The sequence below is a fragment of the Manihot esculenta genome, chromosome 10, assembly GCF_001659605.2.
Source record: "Manihot esculenta cultivar AM560-2 chromosome 10, M.esculenta_v8, whole genome shotgun sequence".
NCBI lineage: Eukaryota > Viridiplantae > Streptophyta > Magnoliopsida > Malpighiales > Euphorbiaceae > Manihot > Manihot esculenta.
The window spans coordinates 30,213,051-30,233,262 of NC_035170.2; the positions used below are offsets into that span (position 1 = coordinate 30,213,051).

General features: G+C 29.4%; 4 protein-coding genes across 5 annotated transcripts; 1 reads left to right on the forward strand and 3 right to left on the reverse strand.

Annotated features, from left to right (window-relative positions):
• Positions 1–370: 370 nt before the first annotated feature.
• On the reverse strand, positions 371–5,529 carry LOC110624340 (putative disease resistance protein At3g14460). The gene is made up of 6 exons (XM_043960739.1): positions 5,198–5,529; positions 4,209–5,089; positions 2,983–3,740; positions 2,423–2,868; positions 1,601–2,378; positions 371–452 (listed from the first exon to the last, which is right to left on the reverse strand). Exons 1-6 carry the CDS (start codon positions 5,527–5,529, stop codon positions 432–434), a joined length of 3,216 nt encoding a protein of 1,071 aa, XP_043816674.1. The 3' UTR covers positions 371–431.
• Positions 5,530–8,049: 2,520 nt separating this feature from the next.
• LOC110625109 (acyl-CoA--sterol O-acyltransferase 1) lies at positions 8,050–9,236 on the reverse strand. The gene has a single exon (XM_021770645.2). It carries the CDS (start codon positions 9,184–9,186, stop codon positions 8,116–8,118), a length of 1,071 nt encoding a protein of 356 aa, XP_021626337.1. The 5' UTR covers positions 9,187–9,236; the 3' UTR covers positions 8,050–8,115.
• Positions 9,237–12,822: 3,586 nt separating this feature from the next.
• On the forward strand, positions 12,823–14,330 carry LOC110624482 (acyl-CoA--sterol O-acyltransferase 1). Its single transcript, XM_021769659.2, has one exon. The coding sequence runs from the start codon at positions 13,058–13,060 to the stop codon at positions 14,186–14,188; it is 1,131 nt and encodes a 376-aa protein (XP_021625351.1). The 5' UTR covers positions 12,823–13,057; the 3' UTR covers positions 14,189–14,330.
• A 2,960-nt stretch (positions 14,331–17,290) lies between these two features.
• Positions 17,291–19,935, reverse strand: LOC110624618 (putative receptor protein kinase ZmPK1). 2 transcript variants are annotated; one of them, XM_021769828.2, is made up of 2 exons: positions 18,432–19,935; positions 17,291–18,260 (listed from the first exon to the last, which is right to left on the reverse strand). In XM_021769828.2, exons 1-2 carry the CDS (start codon positions 19,799–19,801, stop codon positions 17,387–17,389), a joined length of 2,244 nt encoding a protein of 747 aa, XP_021625520.1. In that variant the 5' UTR covers positions 19,802–19,935; the 3' UTR covers positions 17,291–17,386. The 2 variants fall into 2 exon arrangements, with proteins under 2 accessions (XP_021625520.1, XP_021625519.1); XM_021769827.2 differs by having other exon boundaries at positions 17,291–19,935.
• Between the last annotated feature and the right edge of the window lie 277 nt (positions 19,936–20,212).

Below are 20,212 nucleotides of genomic sequence, written 5' to 3' on the forward strand. Positions count from 1 at the left end.
TGAAAGGTCAACTGAAGTGAAGAAAAAAAAATGCTCACATCTGTATAATGCTGCATTATTTCAAAAAAGTACTACAGGAATATTAGCTAATTGTTGGAGTGCTGCAAAGTCGTCTTTGATTTCCCATCACAACCTTAGGGATATAAGAAATGATAGGCCAGTATATCCCCCTTTATCTTTTAAGCAACGGTCCCGCAGCAGCTGGCAGGTGCCAATATCTAGGCATTCAAGTGTAGCAGGGAGGCCCTCAGCTAGGAAGGACTGCAGTTTTGGGCACCAACAAATTCTTAATTCTTCAAGAGAGGTGAGCTTTTGGATACCCCTGGATATGGATTTTAGATTCTTCAATCCACCAATAAAGAGGTGGGTAAGAGAAGCGTCGTCATCTGGAAAGGAAATAATATCTCCAGTTGACTCCACGTTGAAAATTCTCAAACTTCTAAGAGAGGCGAATGTGGAGCAATTTCTTAAATTATGCATAAATTTAAAAGGAATTATTAATTGATACAGAATTTAAAAATATTTTCGAACAAAATGTGAAAGTTTCATTTTAATGGAGTTTGTTTGGTATTATGAGTGTGTATATATATTTTGTATATTTTATATAAAAATAAAATTATAAATTAAAATGTTAAATTAAAAAAAAATTATTTTAAATTAAGTAATATTGTTAATATAATTTTTTATATAATTTTTATAAATTTAAAAATTTTATTAAATAAAATAAAAAAAATTTAAAAATAAACTAATTAGTATTTAAAACTTTTATCCCTTCATAATGATATAATTTAAAAAAATATATAATTATATTTTTTATTATTTTATCTGTAAAATAAAATACATAATTATAATAACGGTAATAATTTTTAAAAAATATAATAAATTAAATTAATAAATTATTTAATTCCTCATTTATTTCTTTTTAAATTTTTATAAATTTATTTTATTTTTATTTTTATATTATAATATTATGTAAATTGATTAGTATTAATTTTATTTTATGTTAAAGTTATTTTAAATAATTTTTAATATCTAATACAATGTAATTTTTTTAAATAAATATAACTAAGAAAATATAATTTAATAATCTTAAAAAAATTTAATAAAATAAATTCTTAAATTATTTAATCTTTATTGTATTTGTTATTTAATTATTATTTATTTTAATTGTTATATTATAATAGGATATAAATTGATTAGTATTAATTTAATTTTATGTTTAATTTTTTAAAATATTTTTTAATATATATTTAAATTTAATAAATTTAAAATAAATATATTTATAAAAAAATTTAATAATTTTAAAAAAATATAATAAATTAAATTAATAAAATAATGTAAAATGCATTCACCAATGCACATGCATTACCCTCATCGGCACTTTGAGTGCCGAAGAATTTTTTACCCTTTCTTCAACACTTATGAGTTCGCTATCCATAGTGATAATCCATAGTGTAGAATTATTTGTGGTCGAACTTATTCGGCAGTATGATTTCGAAGAATGTCGAACACATTTCATACAAGATTCAAAAATATTTTCGATTCTATATGAATTGATAATTTCTTTTTAAATTACCAATGATTTGAAAAATTACTCCGAGTCTTTGGAGTCCCACTCTGGCATTGGCTGTTTCAGATTCAAGCACTCCCAAATACGAAGGGCAGTCAGGTTTGGGGGTAAACAACCTTCTCCTAAGGATTCTATACCTTCACAATTTGATATATATATGGATTGAAGGGAAGTAAGCTTTTGCATCTGATTGGGTAGAGACCTCAAATTTTTGCACCAGGAAATTTCAAATGACACAAGCTTGGGGTTGGGCAATCCAATCTCTGGGAACAACTCTAATCGAGGACAGCCAAATATTTCTAACTTTTGGAGACTCTGGAAGTTTTGCATATGATTGGATAGAGACCTCAATCCTTCACAGTCAGCGATTGTTAAAAAGATAAGAGAAGGGAGAGGCAATTCCTTCCCTGGAAACGACTCTAATTGAGGATACTTTTTTATGTGTAATTCTGTAAGATGAGAAAGCCCATAGTAGAGCGAGTTTAAAAATTGTGGCGTCCAGTTGTGAATTCGAAGAGTCTTAAGGGAATCTGGAACCTTGCCATTTGAAGTGCACCTGAGGGATTCACATCCACAGATATCCAATTTCTCGAGATGAGACGTCTCATTACTGGGAGACACAATTCCCTCCGGCAGAGACTCCAAAGATTCACACCTCGTAATACGAAAACGTATCAAGTTGTGTGGCAAACCCCCTGCTGGGAAGGAGACTAAACTTCTACATCGGTTTATTGTCAAATCTTTGAGAGATTTAAGGTCTTTCAGTCCAAAACTTCGAGATTGCAAGGCAAGACCCCTTCCTCTCCATCTACCAGTCACACAAGCTTATAGCACTCCTTGATTTCCAAACGCTTTAGGCTAGTAAGAGAAGTGGCATTAGTCACACTCCTGAGAATTGCCTCTTGACATTGTGCAAAATGAAGTCTTGTAACTGATGGGAGCACTTTTGGTAATTCAACCAAATGCGGGCAATAAGCGATAACAAGATTTTCCAGGGAAGGAAGGAAGTTGGGCAGTTCTCCAACCAACTTGGGACAATTATATAGTTGAAGATCATGCAGCTTAGGAAATTTTGGCACAGAATCTTCACCCAGACCATTAGACCAAGCCCACTGCTCCCACTCACGCACATTTCTAATTTCTAGTTCTTCCAAACAAGAAAAACATGAATCATCCTCATAAAACTCAACACCCACTTCTTTCAGTCCTCTCATATCTCCTACGCTCAACTTTTTTAATGACTTTAATCGTCCGAGCGGTGGCAATGATGTCATTTGGCGACAGTTCCGTAGCTCCACCTGCACCATGCCAGAGAATGAAGGCTCACCTAGCCATGATGGGAATTTCCTACCACCAAATGATGTAATTGATAAGCTTGACAGACTTTAATGTGGCTGAATTGAGTCGAGAACTTGTTCTTCATGACTTGAGTTTCTCAAATCATCAAAATGTTCATCAGCTTCAGCCCATTCCAAGTGCAACTCAGTGATACCAGGCTTATCCTTCAAACTGACAAAGCCCGCATCTCGAATATCTGACACTTCCACATTCTCTAAACTTGTGATATGAAGCTGCCCACGCAGATTACAAAGTTTCTTCAACTCAGTGACCCGTCCATTGCTTTTCCCCACAATAAATTTGGTCAACACGCAGAGACTAGTCAAATTACCAATATGTGGTGGCATCTCTTTCAATTTCCATGTGCCAATAATATCTAGATGCTGCAAGTTGAGTAAATTGCATATGCCTTTAGGTAACTCAATAAGCTTATAACAATTACACAACTTTAATGTCTGTAAGTTTAAGAGTTTATCCACTGATTCAGGCAATCTTCTGATTGGAGTATGAGGTAAGTCAAGGTAGCGTAAGTGCTTTAAGTCACCAATAGAATCCGGCAACTCAATCTCATAACGAGCTAGAGATAGTGACCTTAAGCATTTTAATTTTGGCACCAACTCATGCACCACCTTACTAGTTATGTAGCATCCAACCCAATCCTTCCGCATGGATAAAAATGTCCACAAATTCTTCATTCCATAGAAGCTTTGAAATCTTTGAGCAGTGTCTTTAAAATGAGGAATAAATGATGAATGTCGAATCTTTGCATATGATTTTGTATTCTCCAACTTATCAACCATATGTAAACATATTTCTCTGCTAACAAAGCAAGCTAAATCAATAATAAGGTCATGCATTAAATATTTTGATTTATCATCAACCGATTGTTGAAAAAACGATCTCGATAATAAATCATCAAAATATTTATGACTCAAACCTTCACTATCCTTCATTTTCTTCCGGTCATACAAGAACCCCTCAGCCATCCACAGCAAAACGGTTAAACTTGAACTAGGCCTAACTCACCCCAAAAGCTAGCTCTAGGAGGAGGAGTGCCTATGACCCATATAAAGGCCTCACGCCCAGAATTTTTACTGGTGCGTGGCACATTTATGGAACACCCAACATCGTATGGGGAGGCTTGATACCATGTTAAATTTGGACTAGACCTAACTTATCCCAAAAGTTAGCTCCTTTAGGAGGAGGAGTGCCTATGAGCCATATAAGGGGCACATTACCCCTTTCCACATCAGACTGATGTGGGATTCAACAAAAACCAATTCATTCCTATCAAACTCACGATCCTTTGGTAGGATTGCGCAATAAGAGAAACATCGCTTCAAATGAGGTGGAAGATGAAGATAACTCAATCTTAAGGCCGGGAGGATATTGCTCTTGTTGTCTGGTAATTCCCATATCTCACTCCTCAACACTTCCTTCCACAAATCAGGATTCGGTTTACCCCTTAAGATGCCTCCAAGAGCTTTTGCTGCCAAAGGTAATCCTCCACATCTTTTGACAATCTCCTCACCCATTTCTTTTAGCTCCAAGTGGTCGTCAAAATTATTTGCTCCCAGAGCATGCTGCGCAAACAAAGACATGCATTCATTCTGTGACAGCTTCTTAAGAGCATATGCTAGAGTGGTACCAATCATTAATGAAACATCTTGACTTCGAGTTGTGACAATAACTCTGCTTTGAGGAGCCCCTGCTTCGAAAGGACCCCAAAACAGAGTCCATTCCTCATAGTTCTGGGTCCAGACATCATCTAGGACAACTAAAAACTTCTTCCCAGACAACTTTTGCTTCAATTTTACCTGAAGCAGGTTCAAATCTTTATCATCACCGCCATCACCCAGTTGAAGAAGAAATATTTTTGTGACCCTGGAAACATCAAAATCTTCACCAACAGACACCCAGGCTTTTAAATCAAACTCCAACATGGGATCATTGTAGACTAGTTGAGCTAGAGTTGTCTTGCCAAGGCCTCCCATCCCAACTGTGGAAATCACAGACACCTGGGCATCACTTGTCTCAGCATTCAACAATTTCAGCATCTTCTTATCTTCCTCCCTGCCATAAACCTTTGCTTCATTAACCAAAGAGGTTGAGGGTGGTCTTTCTGTCACACGGCTGATCCTCCTTCCAATAGACTCTGCTAAACGGAGTTCATCTTTCTTTCTGCTTTATGATCTCATCTAATCTAGCACTAGTTTCCTCTATTTTTCCAACCATCTCAGCATTGAACTTAACAGCATATTCACTCCACCACACATAACAGAGAAAAACTTGTGCACCTTATTAGTTGGAGGAACAGGTTCGTCTTCCAACTTGCGTCGCTGAACCTCCGTGGCAAGTTCATCAATGACATCCTCCAGGTCGTAAGCCAAGTCTCTGAGATCGCATAACCAGATCTCCACCAATCGATTTGCCGTCTGCTTCTCCTCTGCATCTTCAATCACCAAATGAATTCTCCTGAGCATCTTCTCCCACTTCTTGAGTTGAGCCAGGACTTGGCCTTGGCCAACGTATTTCATCAAGTCAACGGAACTCAACCTGTCAAGAAGCCCCTGAAAGCAAAGAGAGAGGATAGAGCCTCCAACAGCAGTCACAATAACCATGGCAAAGAGTGAGTTGCGAGAGAATAAACTATGAAATCTCGAGATTGAAAGGACAAATTTGCAATGGCAGGTTGAGAAGGTCCTCTGAGTGCTGGGCGAGAGTCGGAAAGGATCAAGGAAAGTACGAAATTGGTTATGGATGGGTGGTCCCTTGCTTTCTCTTTCAATGTGATTTTGTAGAAAGGAAAAAAATTGATTATCTGTCCATATTATTATATAGTGTTAATTACTTTAAATTATAAATTATTTTTAAATTATATTTCCTCTCTTCCACCATCCAAAATTCTTTTGATCGTCTCTAGTTTGTCGTTAAGGATATCACCTTAGAAAGTTAAGGTTATCACCTTAAAAATGAGAGTTTTATTTAATTTAAATGTGTTATATTTTGAAAAGTTGTTTTAGAATTTAATTTAATTAGATTAAAATAAGTAAATTATTTCACTTTTATTAAGATAGAAATTATAGAAATTTTTTTAACTTTTTAAGAAATTAAAAAAATAATTAAATAAAAATAATTTTTATATTTATTAAAATTTTAAACTTTTTAGTTGAGTTATCCCAATTAAATAATATCAAAATTTAAGAAGACCTTCTACAAATAAGAGTAGATTGGCAAAAAGTTTCAGAAAATTAGACGAATTAAATTTGAAGAATAAAAATTACTTTATTTCAAATGAGATATTTGAGACTATGTTAATTTTCAATTCATTGAAATTTTACAATAATTTCTTTCTAGCAGAAAATAAAAAAGAATTGGAATAAGTAATATTAGGTAAAAAGTTTTTTAAAATAAATCGTGAGCTGATATAAAATAAGAATATGTCATAAGATTTGATAAATTGAAAAGGTTCTACCATTGATTAATTCTTAAATGGATGACCATTATATTTGGAATAAATAAAAAAGATTTGAGTTCATAACATATTGGAGAGACTCGTCCACTCAAATATCAGTATAAGTCTCTATTAAAAAATTAACGTTAAATAACTATATTTTAGTAGATCTTTTTTACATTTACGATTAAAAGATTCTCTACTGATTTGTTGGTAACTAGTCACATCATCACTGAATTATCAGAAAATACTATATTTATTTTCATTTTCTTAAAATATATAATAAAAATAAAAATACGTTATTTTTTACACTCACAAACTTAATTTGGTAGTAAATACATTTAAATAAATATGAGAGCCGTCATATTCTACTCTCCCAATTTTTAATTTTTATTTAAAAAAATTATTCTTTCGCACTCAATTCTCAGCAATTCTTTATTTCGTCTTATTTTTTTAATTTATTAATTTAAATATCAAAATAATTATCATAAATATTAATCACCTCATTTGTTTTTATTTTACAGATATAATCAATCACAATACCATTTTAATCCAATCACATTATAATTTTAGTTTCAACTAGGGTGAGCATTCGGTCGCCGAATAAACCGAAAACCGAAATTTTAGTGTTTATAAAAACTGAACTGAACCGATTTTGGTCAGAAATCGAATCAAACCGAATCGGTTTGATTCGGTTCGATTCAATTCGATTTGATCGGTTTCGATTTTTAATAATTTTTTTATTTTTTACACCTTATTTTGATTATTTTAAAATTTAATTAAAATATTTTAATCTTAATATGATTTAATTTCTCTATATTATTAAAAAAATATATTATTTTCACTAATCAGTTCGGTTCGGTTTTTTTCTGATCAAAACTGAACCGAACCGAAATAATCAAAATTTCTGAAATTAAAAATCGAACTGAATCAAAATGTATAAATAACCGAACTAAAATTTCAAATCGATTCGATTCAGTCAATTTTTTCGATTTGAACCGAATACTGGTCACCCCTAATTTTAACAACAGCATTCCCAAACTTGGGTTTCTCATCTTATTTATTTAGCTTAATGTTAATAAATAAATAATATTAATATATTTATGTAGTAGTATTAATGAAATTAAGAAAATTAAAAAAATGCTCAATTCTCCTTAAATTATAAAAATATTTTTTATTAACTATTTTTTTAAAAATATTTTAAACAATATTTTTCCATCTCACAACAAATGAAACCTTAAAGGGAACCTTCGAAAGAGAGTTAAGAAAAAGCTCTGTTTTTTGGTACAAAATAAATTGTATAAAAACTATTTTCTATAAAAATATTCTTCATGAAATATACTTTCAAAAGAATAATTTATTTTTTAATATTTGATTGTAATACTAAAAATAAATGGTATAAATAAATTTAATACCTTAAAAAAATCTTTTTATTTTAAAATTTTATTTATTTATAAAAAATAATTTGTATTTAAAAATATTTTTATAAAAATCAATAAAATAATTTTTTCTATTATTTAATTTTAATTTAAAAAATAAAATATGTGTTTTTAAATCTATGTTTTTAAATCAGATTCTTGTATATAAGTTCAACAGAGTAATAAATATATTAGGGATATTTGCATGAGAATTTTTTTTTCACTGTTTTATAATTTAATTTAAAATTTTAAAAATTAATAAATTTATCTAAATTTATAAATTTTATTACAATTCGATTAAAATATCTATATAAAACAAAAATTAAAGCTTATGATCAAAAGCTAAACAAAGCACGAGAGGAGTTCCTTATAAAAGCACCTAATGCAGCGTACTCATCCAACGCCCTAACATCCGCCCTGCATTGGTTGAGAAACGGCGGAAAGAAAAGCCAAAAGCCTGTGACCACCACAAAAGCCACCGCCAGAATCCCCGACACCACCTTAGGCAATCGCCACCTGCCGTTAATCGCCTTCTTAAACACAATTTCAACCACCACACAAAACCCATGCAAAATAAAGAACCGTGTCACCTCCCAAGTGGGCTTCACGCGCCCAAGATAATAAAACATGAGCTCGTGCATGATAGCTGAGACAAAAAACGAGGCAAGGACACCGGCAATCAAAGCCCAAGATCGCCCGAGGACACGTGCACATATGATGCGGGTGGGTTCATATACGGTTGAGCGTAGGATACTACTGACCATCAGGTTCCATCTTTTACCCCAGAAGTCTTGCAGTGAAGTAGACATGTATGGATCATTGAAAGGTGGCTCGAGCTCGAACCCGAACATGGTTTGAATCAGGGACGCAACCATGGCTAGAACAATCTCAAGGAAGAAGTAAATGTGGAGACAGTAGAGACACAAGAGGATTTTTGGATGGATATAATCATTATAATCATAAATACGTATCAAAACAGCTAGAAGAACACCTTTCACTGCATAATTTAATGGAGATTTCTTGGTTATAATCGAAATTTCAGAAGATGGGTTTTGATTATTTTGTGATTTTGGAGATGGGTTTTCTTTAATCTTGATGGGAAAGCAAGCAATAGCAATGAAACTTGGTAGAGAAATTGATGGGTATTGGGATGATAAAGGACCTTTACCAAAAGCAAAGAGCAAGAGCTTGAAATTTGCAAGCCAAGCAATGAAGAAAGCTGTGATTCCACCAAGATGGATGGTGGAGAGATTTAAAGGAAGGTAAAGAAAGAGGAAAATAATTGGCAGTAATAAAAGAAATCTTGTTTTGCCAATTGGGAATTTGTTGCCAATTGCATAGCAGTAGAATAAAGATGCAAAGACTATGAGCCATACCTTCAAGAACTTGCTAATTTCATCCTCCATTGATTCTTGGAGCACCAAGAGTTGTGTGGCTGTATTGATTTTGTTTTTTTTTAATATTTTGTTTGGGAAGTGGGTGCCTCTTATAATCCCAAAAATTTAAAGAAAAATTATCATTTACTTCCTATATTTTTTAAAATATATTAAATAATTCTTATAATTTAGAAAAATTTTACATTTCATTAAATTTTATTACTGTTATTGTTAATTTTGTATTATTTTCTACCTAGTTGATTGTGGCAGTGTTGCATTTGAATTTCACATCAAGAGGAGTGGGTGTCCTCATAGATTATTATATTAAAGACTGAATCAACTTTGAATCTAATAAATAAATAACATACTTTTTAGTTACGAAATCAAATTAAATATTGATTAATGAAAAGTAAACAGCTCGAATATTTTATAACTTGTCCACAAATAATTTTTTATTACCCATAATTTGTTTTTATACTTTTTTTAGTATTTGAGATATTAAAAAAATTAATTAAATAATTCAGAAGATTTTTTTTTTGTTTAAATGTGGATTTACCTATATATCTTTCATCATGTAGCTTGGAAAATATATGTTTATTTTAATATAATGAAAAAATAATTTAATATTTTATTTTCATGATTTTATTGTTTGATAATTTAAAATAAAAAGAATAATATGAATATTCATATAAATGTTAAAAATTGAATGTATTATAAGGAAAACTATGATGGATGTTAGCCACGGTCACTATTTCAAGTTGCTATGAAATAATATTTATTATATTTTTTAAAAATATAATAAATAAAAATTAATTAAGAAGAGAGATAATTATAAGTTTTTTATTCAGAATAATTTAGTCTATTAAAAAGAAATTCAGTTTATAAAATTATGGATAATTTTAATTTTTAAAAATTAAAAATTGAATTATAGTAAATGAAAATTTTGTTAAGAATTAATTAAATTAAAATTTTGAAAAATTGTAGAGAGTTAAATGAGGTAATTATGTGTAGGAATATATGTCAATAGAATTAAATAATTAGGATAATTTTTATCTGATATCACTAGACTTAAATCACTGTTTTATTACAGTTATTGAATTTCAATTTATTTAAAAAAATTATTAATACTTAAATATTTAAAATAATTATTTAAAAAAATTTATTGAAAAATTATTGAAGTGATTATTTTAGATAAATATTTAAATGTTAATAATTTTTATAAAATAAATAGATCATGAGTCGAAAATGATTTAGTAGATATTTATTACTGATTGTGATATTGCATATGAAATCATTTGAAAAATCAATGTCTACAGTTTAAAAGGACAACCAATTAAAATTCCATATTTATTTATCAACAACTATTCTCAAATTCATGGCCCATTCATAGTTAATTAATAAAAATCATTGCTTTGTCCTTTTTTAGTATTATTTTTAATAAAAAAAATATTTATTATTTTTTTATTCTGTTATTCTTGCTGTGTATTTTATTAATTGAAAAATATTTATTATATTATATTATTTTTAATTAATTAATTAATGTTTATTATTTTTAATTTTATTAATAAGCCACGTCATAATTTTTATTACCAGCTGGTATAATTTTTAAATAACAAATTATACTATATTTGTTATTTTTTTTTTAAAAAAAATTATGTTTCTTCAGATCCCTATTTAAAAAATTCCCAAATTAAAAAGAGGTAACGAAAATGTCAGTTTTGGATCAGAACATGATATTAAATGTTGGTAGTTGGATGCAACGGACAAAACTTACTTTTTTGTGATTTATTTATTTATTTTAATTAATTATTAAATACTCGGTCCATTTTATAAATATAATATTTTATTTATTTAAAAATATATATCACTTTTCTTTTTTTAAAAAAATATCAATAATTTTTTCATAATATACGTTTAATTAATATAAACTAAAATTAAACTTTGATATTTTAAAAAATAAATTAGTAATGAAATAATGTAAATTATTAAAAAATATATAAAATTTATTATTTATATAAACATTCTACTTAAAAGGTAAAAAATATTTTTAAATTATATTTTTATTAAAATTTAGTATATTTATTATTTCTACTTGATTTGTGTTTAAAATTTTAAAAAAGACAAATAATAAAAAAATAAAGAAAAAAGTTATTATATTCGTTTCATAATCATTATTATATAAAATTAGAAATTAATAGACTTGATTTTATGATTGCTGGATGTCAGATCCAATATAACACTAAAACTCATCAAATCATATGCAAGTAGATCAGTTTAGTATCGCGCGATCCAGTGATATGAAAAGAAATAAAAAAAATAAATCTAATCACTTCAAAATCTGTCAGCACGCACATCGAAAAAATTAAATGGTCACTTAACATAAAAAAATATTTTGATTCGTCTGTATTTATGATTTAAGTGACAGAATAAAATAATATTATATTAGAAAAGTGATCAAAGAGAATAAAAAAAAATTAAGAACAGGAAAAGAAATAAATGGAAAAGGCATCATTTTCGTCGGTAAATTTTAAACATATATTAAAATTATATTTTCTCAATTTTAGAATATAAAATTTTTTAAAAAATAATAATAATAATTTATTTAAAATATTTAATTCTCAAGTGACAAATAATTTATTATAAAATTTTTTGAAAAATGGTGGTGATTGTGTGACAGAGAGTAATAAATATAATAATAAATGATGCAATTTTATAATAAATTTCAGCTTTGGCAACGAATTGTGTCAGTTTTTGGTTCACGACAATGTATTAAATGTCGGTTGTTGGATTCAATCGCTCTGGAAATCGATCTGACATGTTGTCGGACCTTTTTTTATTTACTCCGATGAAAAATAAAAAATTAATTAATTAACCTTTAATTTTTAAAAGAAAAACGATAAAAATTTAAAATATTCTCATTATTGTTTAGGACGTATTTATTTATAGAAAAAAATTATTATTTTATTTTTATAATATAAAAATTTACTATTTAATTTTTTAATTTTAAAAAATAAATTAAAATATTTTTAACATTTAGTTCTCATTAATTTTAATATTAAATATTTTACAATTTACTATATATAATTTTAAAAAATTTACTAATTTTTATTTTAAAATTTTAAAAAATTTATTAATTTTTATTTTTAAATTTTTTATGACATTTAACTGTTAAAATTAAAAAAGAAATTAATTCATATTTTAAAATATTAAAAATATTTTAATATATTTTTTAAAATTAAGACTCTGAATTTATCTTTTATCATAGAGAATAAATAATAATTTATTTTATTTATATTTAGAAAATGATAATTTTAAAGGGAAAAATTTCTGAAATTTTTAATATTAAAATTAAATAAAATATTGTTTATATTTGTCATTTAACCTTTATTCACATAAATTAATAAATTAATAAAAGTAATTAATAGTTTTAATTATAGAAAAATTTATAATTTGTCAAAGGCTACCCGGAAAATTGCTATTTTTGGTTAAGAAAGTTTTATGTTATAAATATAAATCAAGATGTTTTAAATGATAAAAATGAAATTTTAGTAATTTATTGTGGATTTATAAATTAACGTAGTAAATTACCCATCTACCCACGGATGATTTTTTTAAATCCACGACACAAAATGCATAGATTTTTTAAATCTTTGGGCAGATATTGTCTACTTCTGGAAGGTCTACCCTAAACTTTCTTCCACCCTTTGTGAAAGTCAAAAAGAGGAAACTCATGTTCATGGCGTCTTCCTCTCAAAGTTAACGTTATTGATCGTCATCATTTACTTCTGTGGAAATTCTCTTATTGGTCTTTTGGATCTAAATTTTCTCCACTTTTTCCTCTTTTGATTACTTGCCAAACAGAATCAGATCAGGAAAAGAAAAGAAAAGAAAAGACAAGAAAATGGAGGGTGGTGAATTGGAGAACTTCATTAAGGTATGGCTTGAAGTCATTGCTGCTCTATGCTATTGTTATGCAATTAGAAACACAATTCCTATAGGAATCAAGAGATTGCTCTTTATTCTCCCAGTTGTTTGCCTCTTTCTTTATCTTCCTCTCAATCTCTTCTCTCCTCATCTTGGTGGAACCACTGCTTTTTTCATCGCTTGGCTTGCCAATTTCAAGCTCCTTCTCTTTGCTTTTGGTAAAGGTCCACTCTCTGCAGATCCAGCAATTTCTCTTCCTCTTTTTGTCGCTGTTTCTTGCTTACCCATCAAGATCCAGAAAAACCCACCACCAAACACGCCCTTAAATCATCAAAACAAAGAAACCCCACCTCCAAAATCTCATCAAAATGGCGAAATCAAAGAGAACCCATCAAGGAAACCAAGAGAAGGCCCTCTAAATTATGCAATAAAGGGCATCGTTGTTGCTATTTTGGTACGTGTCTATGATTATAGTGACTATATCCACCCAAAGCTTATTATCGTTCTCTATGCCTTCCATGTTTATTTCCTCCTTGAGCTCACTCTAGCCGTAAGTGCAGCCATGGCTCGAAGCTTGCTTGGCATAGAGCTCGAACCACAGTTTAATGAACCCTACCTCTCTACATCGCTTCAAGATTTCTGGGGCAAGAGATGGAACCTCATGGTTAGTCGTATATTACACCCCACCGTCTACGAGCCCACCCGCAACTTCTTCGGGAATCTCATTGGCCGGAAGTGGGCCACTCTCCCAGCTGTTTTCGGAACATTTGTGGTGTCAGCAGTGATGCATGAGCTCATGTTCTACTACCTTGGACGCGTGAGGCCCACGGGTGATATCACTGCGTTCTTTATTATACATGGATTCTGTTTAACGGTAGAGATTGCTCTAAAGAAGGCCCTAAACGACAAGTGGCAACTGCCCAGGTATTTGTCTGGGATCTTGACAGTTGCGTTCGTTATGACGACAGCGTTTTGGCTATTTTTTCCCAAGTTTATAGAGTGTCGGATTGATGTTAGAGCGTTTGAGGAATACGCGGCAGTTGGAGCGTGGTTGAGGAATGCGAGTGAAAGCGCGTTGCGAATTTGGCCTGGTCATTCACGGTCATGATTTAGTCACAGTTTCAAAGAAAAAAAAAATGAACGGTTTTGATTTGCTAGCTGTGAGTTGTGTTTCCTTGATCCCATCAAATTCGCTTTGTTAAGAAAGCTATTCTTACTTGGATGATTTAAAATAGTTTTAGTTATTTTCATATTGTGTTTAGAAAATATAATTAATATATACAGTGAAAATAATAACTTTTACATCGTACTTAATTAGTATTTTAAAAATAATGAAAAATTCAGTTAATTAAAATTTTCATTTTGATTAAATAAATAATAAAACGAAAAGTTTTTAAATAATAATTTTTATTATTATTTTAAATAAAAATTAATTTTTTATTTTTAAATAAGAAATACCGAAACTCTAACATCATGATAAAAAATCTCATCACACGATTTGATAAAAATAACAAAGTAAACATATCTTTCAAAAAGTTGGTCTACTGTACTCTTAACTAATGAGTATAATTAAAAATATAAATAATATGGAGCGAAAGTTGCTCTAACATATCTCTAACTAATCAATATAATTAGAAATATAGATAATCTATTACTTTTTTTTCTCTTACTTTTTTTTAAAAAAATCTCATACGACTAAAATAAAAAAAAATTTCCTTTATTTTTATTTTTTTTAAGAAAAACTATAAGATAAATTGAAAAAAAAAAACTTACGAAATATATATAGATAAATAAAAATTTATCTACCACCATACCCTGGTGCCAACTGATGCGGAACCCAGAATCAACATGTGATAAAAAATCTCGTGACACAACTTGATAAAAAAAAAATAAAACAAAGATATCTTTTAAAAGGTTGTTATACTACACCCCTAACCAATAAGTATAATTAGAAATATAGATAATAGAGCAAAAGTTACTCTACCACACCTTAACAAACCAATAAATATGATTAGAAACATAGATAATTGAGCAAAAGTTACTCTACCACACCCTAACAAACCAATGTGATTAGAAACATGAACAATTAAGCGGAAATTGCTTTACCACACTCCTAACCAACCAATGTAATTATAAATATAGATAATCAAGCGATTATAGCGCCACAATAAATTCTTGATAAGTTAATTTAGGGAGGAGATTCATATTAGAACGCCATAAAATTAAATTTTGATAAATTGCTAAATAAGAGAGAAGAACTAAATATTGTTCATAATATCATTTTTATTCATTCATTTATTTAAAATAAAAAATTAATTTTTATTTAAAAAATTAATTAAAGTAATAATAAAATTATTATTTAAAAACTTTTCGTTTTATTATTTATTTAATCAAAATGAAAATTTTAATTAACTGAATTTTTCATTATTTTAAAATACTAATTAAGATGATGTAAAATTAAATATTATTAATCTGATGCTCCATCTAAATAAATCTAAAAAAATTTAAATTTTACTTTTCAATTTTTAATTTTTATTTTAAAAAAAATAATAAAAAATATTAATTAAATGATTTTTATAAAATTTTTAATTTTGAACCGAGGATTGAGCCATTATTGTCTGCTTTAGAAGACCGGACTATATAATTAATTTAAAATTGAAATTTAATGATTCAAAAAGTGGAATTTTTTTATAAATTAGTGTAGCAAATTTGACTACGCATGATTCTTTCAGCAGTTTGATATGACTTCAACTCATTAACCTATGAGAAAAATTAAAAAATTTAGACTTTATTTATTACATGGAAAACGATTTGGATGTGAAAAATATATTTTAAAGAAAAAAAAAAACACATTTTTTACTGTTTACTTGTAATATTAAAAAATAAATAATGTTAATAAAATCTATTTATAAAAATATAATTGTATTAATAAGATTATTAAATTAGAGGAAATGATAATTTCAAATTCTTGTGTTAAAAAAGTGAAGTTATTTTTTAAAATATGGTTTAATTTTATCAATTTAATTTTAATTTTAATTTAATTTAATTTAAAATCAGATAATGTAATAACGATTGAAATACTTTTACAATTTTATTTGAAAAAAATCTATCAATTTAAAGTTTAAAAGAAAGAGAAAATACGCTCCCAAAATAATTTAAATCTATTAATTTAGGCTTTTAGTCAATCATTGACCGACTTAAATTTGCTACAGTCGTGTTTCAGAAACAACACGGGCCGTGCCCATTACGCATCGCTGGTCAACTTAAGTGGAGCTTCCACGTGAGGTGACAGGAGTTGAAATTTAAAATATCAAACTTTCTGATTTCAAAGTATTTAAAAGATAGATTTTTAACGAATAATTACAAAAATATTACGATTTTATATTTTAATTTATAACGGAAAATATTATATATTTTTATGTAGTTAATAAAAAATATTTTTTTAATATTATTAAATATCACTAATAAATTATAATTTATTCTTTAATATTTTGTAAAATCTATATTTTAGATTATATATTTTTAATAAAATAATATTTTAATTTAAACTTTATATTTTTAATTAAAATTAATTTTTCTATTTTTATAGATTGATTATTAAATATTATAATTATTAATAAGTAGTTATATTTACAAATTAATATTTTTTGTTAAATTTTAATATTTTACTCATAAAAAAAGATAAAAATATTTGATATCTTCTTTTTTATTCTAATTAATAAAAAAATTATTAAGAAAAGAAAAATTAGAGTAAAAAGAACTTTTTGAATTTGAATTTAGATCATATTGTGTTAAGATTTTTTTAATCTATTTTAAGATATTAAATTTAATAAATATATGAAATTAATTTAAAAAATATATATGTATTTATTTATAAATAATTATAAAATTTAAAAATCAATTTATAAAAATATAAAAATGAATTATAATTAAAAAGACTATTTTATAACTAAATCTATAAATATCTAAACTAAATTATATGTTTTATAAATTTTAAAAATTAAAATATAATTTATTTTTAATTAAAAATTATTTTTTTATTAATTTTTAAATATTATATCAACATTTATTAATGGTGTCAGATAAAAAAATCTCTAATTTATTAACAAAATAAAATTATATGACTTTTTTTACTAAAAATTAAATTATAGAATTTTAAAAAATAATATAGTAAAATAAATAAATTATATTTTTTATTCGATCTCAAGAGTAAATAATTATTGAAAGTAATTTACTGGCTGTGCCCGACGGGCAAATCTGAAGTAAATCATCTAGGCCCTCCTTGGCCATTGATTGATCATGTTCATTAATTTTCATGCTTCATAATCATCTCAACCACTTGGCTCATTGTGGGTCTAGCAGCTCTGTCTTCCTCCACACATTTCAGTGCCACTTCAATCAGAGTTTCCATTTTCTTTGCATCATATTCAATTCCCATCACTGGCTCTATCATCTCTTTCCACCATAACCCACTTGCAGAAGTTGTATTTCGCTTTTGCTTCACCCATTGGACCAGCCCTTTCTCCTCAACATTGTCACCCATTGATGGGCTCTTTCCGGTGACCATCTCTAACACCACAATGCCATAGCTGTAGACGTCCACTTTGGCGGTGATGTGCCGATTAGATATCCACTCTGGAGCCATATAACCTCTTGTTCCTCTTATTCTTGAGAAACTTGATTTGTGAAGATCATCTCTCTTTAATAGCCGAGACAGGCCGAAATCTGATATTTTGGGACGATATTCAGCATCCAACAGTATGTTTTGTGGCTTTACGTCGCAGTGTAGAATCCATTCCAAGCATTCTTCATGCAAGTAAGCCAAGCCTCTCGCAGTACCGAGTGCGATTTCGAATCTCTTTTTCCAATCCAGTGACTTATTTGAAGAGAGATTATCAGCCAAGGATCCATTCTCCATATGCTCGTACACTAAAAGTCTGTGCTTTCCCTCTGCACAGCATCCCCACATGTCTATCAAGTTCATGTGGTTAAGCTTCCCAGCAGTGCTTATTTCTGCTACAAATTCAGCTTCGCCGCCTTGGCTACTGTTGTTTAATCGCTTGATTGCCGCAACCCGATGTTGACCATCGATTAGACCTTTGTAGACAATTCCTGAAGCCCCTCTGCCGATTTCTTCTTTAAAATTATTTGTTGCTTTCTTCAGCTCATCGTAGGTGAATCTTTTGAAACCAGTAGCAGCAAGAAGGTATTCTTGAGTAGTTACATTTCTCTTCTGATTTATAATTAAGAACACCCACACTGAAACTACTACAAGAATCTCAACTATCCCAACTACACTAAAGAAACCAATCAAGAACTTAAGGGACCAACTTTCACGGGATTGAGCATACCTTCTGTCAAGCTGCGTAACAGCTGCTGCTGCTGGACAATCAAGACTGAGTTCTTCTGTTGACAGCCAGTCTGTTTTGGAAGGATTGGTTTTTGACACTTTCAAATATAGGTTTCCATCATAATGCGGTGAACTATAACCATTTAGCAATCTTGTCTTGGGGAAACAATAAGGAACATTATCAGGGCGATAGTGTAAATAGAATCTGAATATGAACCCTTTGCAATCACATCTTTGCAAGCATAATTCCTTGCACTTATCCAATGTGTAATTTAGAAAGTAACCCATATCATTTCCATTCATTTCAACGTGAGGAAACTGAATGAAAGTAGCCTGATTGCTTGCTGAACAATTAGGAACCATAATCTCCGGTTCACAACCTAAAGACCAATCAGAAGGATTTTTCATTTTATATCCTGGGAGACAGGAACATTTCCTACCAAAACTAGGAACATACTTGCACATGCTGTTAGGGCCGCAAGCTCCATAAATAAGGCATGGTTGAGAATAGATTTGCCATGAAACTGTCCAGTTGTCTTTGCTGTTCTTTCGGCTGTACAATCGCAGATTACCATCAAAATCAAGTCTCAACCTTCTTTGCATTTGGACGCCATAATCAGCAGAGAGAAAATTGAAATTATCTGATGATGTAAATTTGCCAAGTGAATCTAATACAGCAATTCTACTGCTGTTGTCCGAGGTTCTCCCAGCATCCAAGTTAAGAGACCAACGGTTTGGCCAGAAAGCAATGGAAACTTCAGGAGGACCATTGTAAAGAGTGTGAAGAATATTATCACCATCAAAAGATAACTTGTAAAACCCAGAAGAAAATTTTGTTGAGCTTCTTGAAGAAACTAAAACTGAGCCTTTAGAAAGTGATTGCAAAGGAAGAAGGGTATCTGTAGGTGAATCAAAGCTCTGCCATAAAATTTTACTCTCACTTTGAGTAATTAGAATAAGATTTCCAGTATCATGAAGCTGTAAAGAAGATGAAGACATTGAGAAAGTGTTGGAGGCCCAAACAATGGATTTACCGGCATCGGACAAGATGAGATTTCCAGTTTCAAGCAGAGATAGCTTGGAGTGTCTCCCATTAATGGGTACATCCCGGTTCAACATCCAAACTACTGTGCAACTGTTGAAGCAAGAAGGCTCGCTGAACCATATGGCAAAGGTATAAGCATTTTCGCCAACTTGGTAAAAGCCGGCGGAGAAAATTCTGTTCGGTGAAATCAGAACGTCGTCTGGATTCTCCACATAAAGAGATGAGCCACCACCTATACTTCCATTGTATATCGAAAATGAAAACGGAGGTGATACAATAAGAAAGAAAGCAACCAACATGGAAGGAGCGGCCATGTGGAACTTCATATTTATGGGAGTTGAGAGAACGAAGAATCAATAAGCTTACAGTTAATTAACGTAGATCTGGTTGGGATTTTTTCTGCAAAGAATATTCAGTTATATAGCAACTCTTACTTAGAAAATATCCATAAGATAGAGAAAATAACATTTTCAAATTCTTGTGCTGAAAAAAGACAAGTTATTCTTCTTAAATACGGCCTAATTTCCTTTGACAAGAAACATATTGCGTATTAATCATTTTTTTATTTTAAATATTCTAAATGTTAGGAAATATATATATATGTATAAAGATTGCTTACATATTTAAGAGGCTTACGGTTTGTATAGGTTTGAGTTGAAATAATAATTTTTCTTTATGGTTTAATCAAACTACATCTACACTAGATCGGGAAGGGCCAATTCTATATGATTTTGCTT

Excerpts from the sequence above, each read along its gene's own strand:
- LOC110624340 (XM_043960739.1), bottom strand. The coding sequence starts at position 5,529 with ATGGTTATTGTGACTGCTGTTGGAGGCTCTATCCTCTCTCTTTGCTTT. Across the intron at positions 3,741-4,208 it reads CGCAATCCTACCAAAGGATC|CTTGCTTTGTTAGCAGAGAA; the intron begins GTGAGTTTGATA and ends TTATTGATTTAG. Across the intron at positions 453-1,600 it reads CAGAGTGGGACTCCAAAGAC|TCGCCTCTCTTAGAAGTTTG; the intron begins TCGGAGTAATTT and ends ATTGCTCCACAT.
- LOC110625109 (XM_021770645.2), bottom strand. The coding sequence starts at position 9,186 with ATGGAGGATGAAATTAGCAAGTTCTTGAAGGTATGGCTCATAGTCTTT.
- LOC110624482 (XM_021769659.2), top strand. The coding sequence starts at position 13,058 with ATGGAGGGTGGTGAATTGGAGAACTTCATTAAGGTATGGCTTGAAGTC.
- LOC110624618 (XM_021769827.2), bottom strand. The coding sequence starts at position 19,801 with ATGAAGTTCCACATGGCCGCTCCTTCCATGTTGGTTGCTTTCTTTCTT.